Genomic DNA, 8,686 nt, shown 5'->3' with positions numbered 1-8,686 from the left:
GGGCCGTGTGTGGAGGGTACATGAGAGACGCAGACGAACTCCCTGTTTAGACATCCATCCCCTCCCTGAGCAGCTCAATACGTATAAGCACATATTCAAAAAAATGACACTTCTGGTCCCCAACACTTCATTTGTCTGTCATTATTTAGGTTTCTGTCATAGGGCGCATGAGCTTGCCAGAGAGAGGGAAAGCAAGAAATTACCCCTCAAGGGGATGGCCGCGCCACAATCCCTTCTCCTGCATTGTCCTCTCGGGATTCTGGGCATGCACACATGTACTCAGCATGATTTTCAAACCGCCAGGCCTGGGACTTGAACCGTGGTCATCTATATGAGAGTCCAGCCTTAACCACCACACTGCCTGCTGGCCCCCCTCAACCAATACTATTACTGTGCAGGTGGGCGCAGTCTGCGAGCTTCGGCTCCCTGGGGCTAAGCCCGTGGTCACCCAAGCACCCAAGAACTGAGACCTGTGCAACTCCTCCCCCACCCCACCCCCACCCCCGGTTCATAAGGCTCCTGCCTGCCTCTGTCGTCCAGAGCAGCCGAGAATGTCCCCAGGCTGCCTGCCTCTGTCGTCCAGAGCAGCCGAGAATGTCCCCAGGCCCTTGGACTGTGCAGGTGAGTGGCCATTTGCTGCCCAGAACACCCGCAGGCTCACAGCCCCAGGGCCCCAGCTCCCAGGGCAATGGCCAATGGCAGCGAGTAAATTCCTTGGTGTGCCGGCTCCCTGCTTGCTCTCAGGCAGCCGGGTTGCTTTGTTGCTGACACAGAGCTGTGAAACGCAATATTTTTCAAGTGTGAGAGGAAATAAAGCCATTCTGGCAAGAGCAGAATGAGACAGGACAAAAGGCGTTTGTCTGCCAAACGGAGAAGGCTCAGATGCTTTGCTCCGGGCAGCTTGGGGGGCCCAGGTGGGGAGGGGCGCAGGGGGGTGAGCCAGGCTGGCCCTATCTGCTGAAGCATGACGTGGAGAAACAGCCAGACCACATTGGGCTTCAAGGAACAGGTGAGCAACTGAGACGCAGAAAGGCGAAGTGACTTGCTGAAGGCCACACGGTGAGAGGGGTAGCAGGGGATGGCCCTAGGGGCAGGGCGGAGAGGGAGGCCGGCCATCCTGCAGTAACCGAATCTTGAAGGGACAAAGGGCTGACCTTGGCCCAGAAGGTGGCTGTGAGGACAGAGCACAGCCTGGAATGCGGAGGCCACATGGAGGCTCGTGTGTCTAGAGGGTTGCCTGTGTGTCACTGCCGATCCAGACCCTGCCTGGGCCAGCAGTGGTCCGGGCAGCGAATGGCTGCTCCGGGGTCAGCAAGAGCCTATGTAGTCAGCAGCCTCGGGCCGAAAACTGCTCTGTCACTTGCTGGTGGGAGGTCAATCTGCCTCTTTAGGCTTCAATGTCCTCACCTGTAAACGAGGACAGTAAATCCTATTCTGGGCCAGCCAGTGCATGGTGGTTGGAGTGGCTGGATACTACATGGCCGTCTCCACAGTTCAAATTCCAGACCTGGCGGCCTGAAAAACAGGCCAAGCATGTGTGCGTGCATGCCCCAAGTCCTGAGACGAGAATGGAGAAGAGACTGTGGTGCGGCCATGCCCTGGGCGGGGGCAGTCCTCACTTTCTCTGTCTCTCTCCGGTGACCACACACACACTATAGCAAAGGGAAAATAAATAAATAAATCCTATTTCTGCAAGACCATGACGAGGATTAGCTAAGAGCGGATCGAAAGCAGTTCTGCAGGTACTTAGTGGGGCTCTGTGAGTACAGGTCAGAAAGACGACGGGACATCGCGGCAGCCTGAGCACCTCGGAGACGACCTTGCACGGGGGGCCTCGGCCCAGGGAGGCCCACCCCCCTACCTCGTGATCTCCCACCCCCACGCCCCAGCGGCAAGTGTGCACTGTGCTCTCCAGTAACTGCTCATCCCGGCTGCGAGGCCGCGGCCACGTCACCATGGCAACCAGCTGTCAGTGGCAGAAATGGAGAGCAGCGTGCGGTGGAGACGTGACCAGGGTCTAGGCTCAGGTTCCTCAGGAGGAGACAGGCCCTTGACCCTGCCTGGACCTGGAGGCCCCCTGGGAGCCCCCGACACCATGCGGTACTGGACTAGGTTCCATGATGGGGCTTGTAACGCCTGGGGGAGGGGATGTGGCTCTGCCTCCCCAAACCTCCTGCCGGCCTCGGCCATGGCACCCATCTCTAGGGCTTAGGTGAAGCACAGGTGAAACTGGGCCCTGGGTTCAAAGCCCATCCCCACGGCACTCACTGTGCCCAGGGGCTGGTCTGGCCTGGTCTGGCCTGGTCTGGCCTGGTCTGGCTGGTCTGCCCCGCGCCTGTTTCCTGGTGCTCTAGAGGACTAGAACAGCTGCTCCTGCGGCTGCGGCAGGTTTACAGGAGGCCCGTCTGCACAGCACCCGCGAGCGCTCACGTCAAAAGCCCGGCCCCCCTGGCGTATTTCCCCAAGTATACTTGTCGGTGACAGTCCCCAAGGCCTCTGGCCCAGCTCAGACCTTGCTGGGCGTCAGGGTAGTGAGGAAGGGAGGAGGAACCCCTGCTGCCCCAGTGCAGAAGTTCTGCCTGGGGCAGGGACCCTAACCCCGCAGGCTGGCCTTCCGGGGATGTATGTCTGCCTCCTCTCCTGTCTCCTACTTAGGGACTGAGCTCTGACAGCTGCAGCAGGGCAAAACGACAGCAGGACTCCGGACTCCCGCGGGTGGCTGGAGGTTGCTGCGCCACCCAAAGGACGAAGCACTGCTGTCTGTCCCCAGGCCAGCTGGGGTGCGTGGAGAGGGGGTCCTGATATGGATGGAGATGGGGAGGGAGGGGAAGCTCTCACCTAGGTGGGTCTGGGGCAGGTGTGTCCTGGCACCTGGCACCCACAGGCTCTTCCCAGTAAGTCTCTGTACAATGACTGAATCAAATGATGGATGTACTTCCTCCTTAGAACTGGCCTCCTAGGGCCGGCAGGTGGCATGGTGGTTGAGGTGGTGGACTCCCACATGGCCAACAGCAGTTCAAGTCCTGGACCTGGCAGCTTAGTTTCTCACTTTCCCTTTCTCTCTCTGTATGTCTCTCTCTGGTCAAATTTTAAAATAATAATAAATTTTAAATTAAATAATTCTTCCAAAAAAAGAAAAAGAAGGACTGGCTTCCGACTGCTGGGGGCTTTCCTGTACAGCTGACCACTCAGATCCTGCTGGTACTAATGCTGTTACTAGCCATTTGCTGTGTGACCTTGGCCAAGTCTTCCCTTCCCTGGGCCTCAGTTTCTTTATCTGTACCAGGAAGGGTTTGGACTAGAAATTCTCAAAGAGTCTTTATGGCTCAAAGTTTAAAGGACTTTTCCAGCTATTCCCTGAGTCCCGTTCTGTTTGGCCACACAGTAGTCACCCATCAGAAACTCACAGAACCCTTAAATGAGTCCAGAACAGAGAGGTGGCTCTGGAGGTGGCTCTGGAGCTGAGCAGAGGGACAACCACACGGGTGACTCCAGCCTACGGTCAATCCCAGAGGTGCTGCAGGGCGGGAGTACGCAGGTGTCGCGAGGAGTCCCCTTCGCGGGTTCTGCACCCCCACCCACCACAGCCATCAAAGGGCATGCCCCGAGACACTCAGCACTTCAGGTCATGGAATCACCCAGCCCTGACTCATGGCTCCCCTTCCAAGTCTCGCATCCTCGTCTGTAAAGCAGGGTCTCCATGGCAACCTCTGGGCTGAGCTCCTGTTCCCCTCTCCGGGCATTCTGATTCTGAAGGAGGTGGGCCGACCCCATGCTACAGTGGCTTCTCGGGGTCCACTGACTCTCCCACAGATGAGCAGCACCACAGCTAGCGGGGCAGGTGGGCAGACCACCAGCACGGTGGCCACAGATCTGGGTCGGCCTCTTCTCCTGGGGCCAGGCCAGGCCCAGTCAGTATTTCAAGGGCCCCAGATGGGAGACATAGCCAGGGTCTCTCACTAAGGTGAAGGCCACAGGGTCCCAGACCTGAGTCCAGCCTGGCCAATCTCTTGACCTTGCTAGGTCCCCCAAACATCTTGCTAGAACCCCCAAACATCCTAATCTAACTGCTCCCCCTGCTGGGAAGTGACATTTGCTCATCCCGAGGCCGGCCTTCTAGGTGACAGGACGAGTTAGGGACCAGTGTGCAGTGACACAGCCTGCTAAGTGCGCCGGCCTAACCTTTCCTGTCGTCAGCTATCGTCTGTCCTTGACTCCCTCTCCTTTGCACCTGCCCTGGCGTATTCGCTGTCCCTCCCCTGAACGCTGATGGCATGAACAGCTCACACACTGGACACCTACCCAGTGCCAGCACTCGGCTACGCACCCGTTTCCCTCTCCTCCAGCCCTTGCACGGACCTCATGAAGTCACATCATCAGTCTTTTCTTTTTTTAAAGAATTATTTATTATTAAATTCCATTTGTTATTATTTTTTAGTTTGACCAGACAGAGACAGAGAGAAAGGGAAAGTGAGAAAGCAAGCTACCAGGTCCAGGACTTGAACCGTGGTAAGCCATGTGGGAGTCCAGTGCCTTTAACCACACCACCTGCTGGCCCAACATCATCGGTCTTTTAAAAGAAACCAGGGGACCAGCCAGTGGTGTGGTAGTGAAGGCATGGCCAACTATATGATTTGAGTCCTAGACCCAGAGGCTTGAAAAACATGCCAGTGTGTGTGTGTGTGTGTGTGTGTGTGTGTGTGCGCGCGTCCAAAATCTCAAAAGGAGAAAGGGGGGGTGGCATAACCATCCCCCAAGGGAAGTGTCTTCTCACTTTTCCTCTCTCTCTCTCCTCTCTCTCTCTCCTCTCTCTCTCGGGCAAGCACGCATGCCCACTAGCAAATTAAAAATGAAAAACCAAAGGAACAAGGTCCCAGAATCTGACCCCACCAGCAGTAGTTAAATGGGATGCTTGAGATCCAGGACCTTGAAGTAGAGCAGACCTAGGATCAAATCCAGCCTCAACCACTCACTGAAGTGTGAAACATGGACAAGTTAACTTCTCGAAGCCTTCCTCCCCACTTCGTTCATCAGATGACAATACCTGACAGCATTAAATGGGACACTGGGCCTAAAGAAGCCAGTAAGTAGTAAGTGCTCAATTACGCTCTTTCAGCTTGAAGGGTCCTCTTTCTTTCTTTTTTCTTTTTAGTTATTTTTGCTATAGGGAGTGTGTGCTTGCCAGAGAGAGGCAGAGAAAGAGAGAGAAAGTGAGAAATCACGCCTCGGGAGGATGACCATACCGCAATCCCTTCTCGTCCATTCTCCTCTTGGGATTTTGATCACATGTGCTCAGGTAACGGGCATGTCTTTCAAGCCACCAGGTCTGGGACTTGAACCACTCAGCCAGCCATGTGGGATCCAGGTGTCTTAACCACCATGCCAGCTGCTGGTCTAACCCTCAGAGATTTTCAAAACAAATTTTTGAAGTGGGACCCTTTTTTAAATGGAATCTATCAGGAAACCCCATCGGTTGTAGTCCAGCGGCCATGGCACAGGTGGTGGGAAGTCGCGGGGCAGTGCTGGAGCTGTGTGAACCCCGGACAGTCCAGCGGCCATGGCGCAGGTGGTGGGAAGCCGCGGGGCAGTGCTGGAGCTGTGTGAGGGCCCCGGGCAAGGCCCAAGTTCAGCCTGAACATGTCACGTGTGCTCATGCTCCCAGCTGGCTGGAAGTCTGGGGATCGTGGCATGGTGAGTCTCGTCACAAGTCAGTCTCTCTCCCTTTTTTTAGAGAGATTTTTGCTATATGGTGCATGCACTCACGAGAGACAGAAAGCGAGAAATCACCCCCTGGGGGAATGGCCACACTGCAATTCCTCCCCTCCATTCTCCTCTCAGGATTTTGGGAATAGGTACACATACACCCAGCATGAGTTTTATGCTGTCAAGTCCAGGACTCGAACCGTGGTTGGCCATGTGGGAGTCCAGTGATGTAACCATTAAACCATCTACTGGTTCCAAATTCTCTCTCTTTAAAGTAACCAAAAAAGAGAAAACAAAAACAAAAACACACCTCTCCTTCAACAGACATGGCTGGCATTGCTCCTGGTGAGATTTCACCTCCCCTCCTGCGGTGGAGGAAACTCAGTAACCCCTCCTCTACCCCACAGACTCCGACTGAGGATACTCCAGAATATAGGTCCCAAGGTCCCCGCCTCGGGCCCAGCGGTAGCACAGTGGTAAAGCACCGTGCTCCGTGAGGCTGAACCACTGCGGAAGGTTCTAGGTTCACATCTGGGGACCTCTGAGAACAACGGGCACACCTGCACCCAGAACCCAGGGCCGGCTGGGGTTAGGGGTAGACTTCAGCATCAGGACCCGACGGGGGTCTGTCTCTGTACCTCTGTCTCTCTCACTCACTTATGGAAGAAATAAACAAAAAAGGAAACGTCCCACTCCAGCCTGAACCGACGCCTGTGCCTTCAGGCCGCCTCCCCACAGTCCTGAGGGTGCACCACCAGATTCCTCCTCCTCCGGTCAGCCTCACCTCCAGCTTCTGCTTGGTGTCAGCCCCCAGCAGGTCCCGGACGTCCTCATTGTAGATCTCCAGGTAGGAGGCCCGGACCAGGAACTTGGTGTTCTCTGCACACTGCAGGGAACGGGAAGAAGAGAGACCTCAGAGCACCGAGCCCACCAGTTGCCAGACAAGCCGCTGGTACCCGAGCCCTCTGCAGCCAGGACATCAGAGGATGGGGGACACCAGGGCCAGAGGAGTCCCAACCTGCCTTGCCCCGCCTGTCCTCCTGGTAAGCTCCCTGCCTCCTCTGCAGCTTGGTAGCCCTTCAGGCCTCCTGGGATTGCGCAAGTCTAAGCCTCAAGGGAAAGGACACAGTCGCCTCCCCGTTATTCAGGTACGGGACCAAGGTCACAGGTAAGGCAGGGACCAAGCACTGGCTCTGGGAAGATCCCTGGCAGCTCTCCCAGCCCCCTGGATGACAATGAGCGCTGGGCGCAGGTATGGTGGGTGCAGCTGACCAGAGCCACAGTCCCCACCCTGTTTCCCAGGTGCAGGACTTCAAGGCCACCAGGACGTTCTCAGCTGCAGCCCAGACACTGGGGCCCGTTCAGAGATCCATCTTGACCAGGCCCGTAGGACCTGTCTCTCGTCTGGCCAGTGGGGGGGTTGGTCTGGGAGTTCAGTGAGAAATTGCTCAGTAAACAAGGAAGCTGTGATGGCTGCAACCACTTCTCACCCCAGCACTCGGGTTACCCTACGCGTGTGAAATGTTAAGTGATGCGTTAAAGTCCAAGAACAGCAGGAGAAAAACATAGAACTGGTAGGCAGAATTTGCTATTTTAAGTTCTCCAACCATTTTCCAGGAACCACAGCCTGCCTCTGCTGATCAGCCAAGTCAAGGCAGGACCCTGACCGCGTCCTCTGGACCGCGCACTCAGAAGTGTGCTAGGGACCACGGGTGGTGCCAGCCCTGTCCACTCCCTCCACGAGGCCCATACCTGGACGCTCTCGAAAATGTGCTCGAAGGCCCTGGGGATGATGCCTCTCTGGGAAGGTGGGTCTGGCAGGCCCTGCATGGTGAAGGACTTTCCGCTGCCCGTCTGGCCGTAGGCAAAGATGGTGCCATTGTAGCCCTCAGTGACGCCCTGCAGGGGAGGAAGCCCAAACCTGGGGCTCAGCGAACAAAGCTCAGCCGGGCTCCGGGCCAGGCCAGCTCAGCACTGCTGCCCTCGTCAGATACAGGCCCTGCCTGGGTCTCCCACCACGACGGCTCAGGGCTGGGCTGGGGGCAGAGGGATGAAGGAGGCATGGCATGTCTGCAGATTTCACTGTCTGGGAGTGGGAGACTACCGTGGAGGGGAAGAGCTTGTGCTATGGAGCCCGGCCCCTGGCTGCGAGTGCCCCCTCCACCCTTTACTGAGCCTGTCCCCGCGTCTGCCTTCCTTGGTCACGTCGAGCCTCAGTTTCCTTGTTTTCCTGGTACAAGGACAAGAATGGCACCTCCTTCCCCACGAAGGCACCGAAAGGACGACCAGCACCCGCTGTGGCTCAGCGGTAGCCAGTTGTCCTGCAAGGCTGGAAGCCATGATCGACTGAGATGTGGACTCAGGTTGGCGTGAACACCCAGCAGGTGCCTGGGAACCTGAGCAGCTGCAGGGCTGGGGAAGGGCCATGACGGCGTGACGAGACCCTGCTGTCTGTCTCTGTCTCTGTGTCTCACGTGCCTGCATATGCTATCAAGAAAAAGAACAACAAAAAACAAAAACAGAAACAAAAAGAGTGGCAGCTCCCAGGAAGGCCGTCGTGAGATTTACGTAAGCCGTGCTGGCTGCAGGGGTGCTGGGCATCTACCTGGCTACAGGGACAGGGAGGTGCACGCGGTGACAGAGGTTCAGGCAACGGGCAAGGAGAGGGTGTGCGACGAAGGGAAAATGGGAGGGCGTGGGAAGAATGAGGCGAAGCTCCCTGGGTAGCAAAGGTCAGGGTAGGACAGGGGAGCTGAGAGGTGGCTGCTTTAACAGGTGACAGGAAGAAGAATGCGCCCTAGGCCTAGGGACAACCTGAGAGGAGAGGTGAGACCTTGAGAGCAGGGAGCTGGGAGGGGGATGGGAGAGCGGCTGGAGCAGGGGAGGGAGGGCTGCGGCTCAGGGCTTCCTCCTCACTCAGGCTTCTACAGGTCTGCCACTGCCTGTCGCCACTGCCTGTCTTCCCTGCTCCCGCCGGGGGCAG

General features: G+C 56.8%; 1 protein-coding gene across 4 annotated transcripts in view; it reads right to left on the bottom strand.

The window, feature by feature from the left end:
• Positions 1 to 8,686, bottom strand: part of KIF17 (kinesin family member 17) — a 52,301-nt gene that overhangs the window by 37,941 nt on the left and 5,674 nt on the right. For all 4 annotated transcript variants that reach the window (XR_003548872.1, XR_003548873.1, XM_006145187.2 and 1 more), the window contains exons 2-3: positions 7,456 to 7,602; positions 6,488 to 6,589 (exon numbers count right to left, since the gene is read on the bottom strand). Coding sequence is in view for 2 of the 4 variants with exons in the window: in XM_006145187.2 (XP_006145249.1) it covers positions 6,488 to 6,589; positions 7,456 to 7,602 (249 nt within the window). In the remaining 2 variants the exon portion in view is untranslated. The remainder of the gene's footprint in view (positions 1 to 6,487; positions 6,590 to 7,455; positions 7,603 to 8,686) is intronic.

The sequence above is a fragment of the Tupaia chinensis genome, unplaced genomic scaffold (assembly GCF_000334495.1).
Source record: "Tupaia chinensis unplaced genomic scaffold, TupChi_1.0 Scaffold000146_1, whole genome shotgun sequence".
NCBI classification, from domain to species: domain Eukaryota; kingdom Metazoa; phylum Chordata; class Mammalia; order Scandentia; family Tupaiidae; genus Tupaia; species Tupaia belangeri.
The sequence above is the reverse complement of the archived record's forward strand: the minus strand, read 5'-3'. Positions and strand labels throughout refer to the sequence as shown.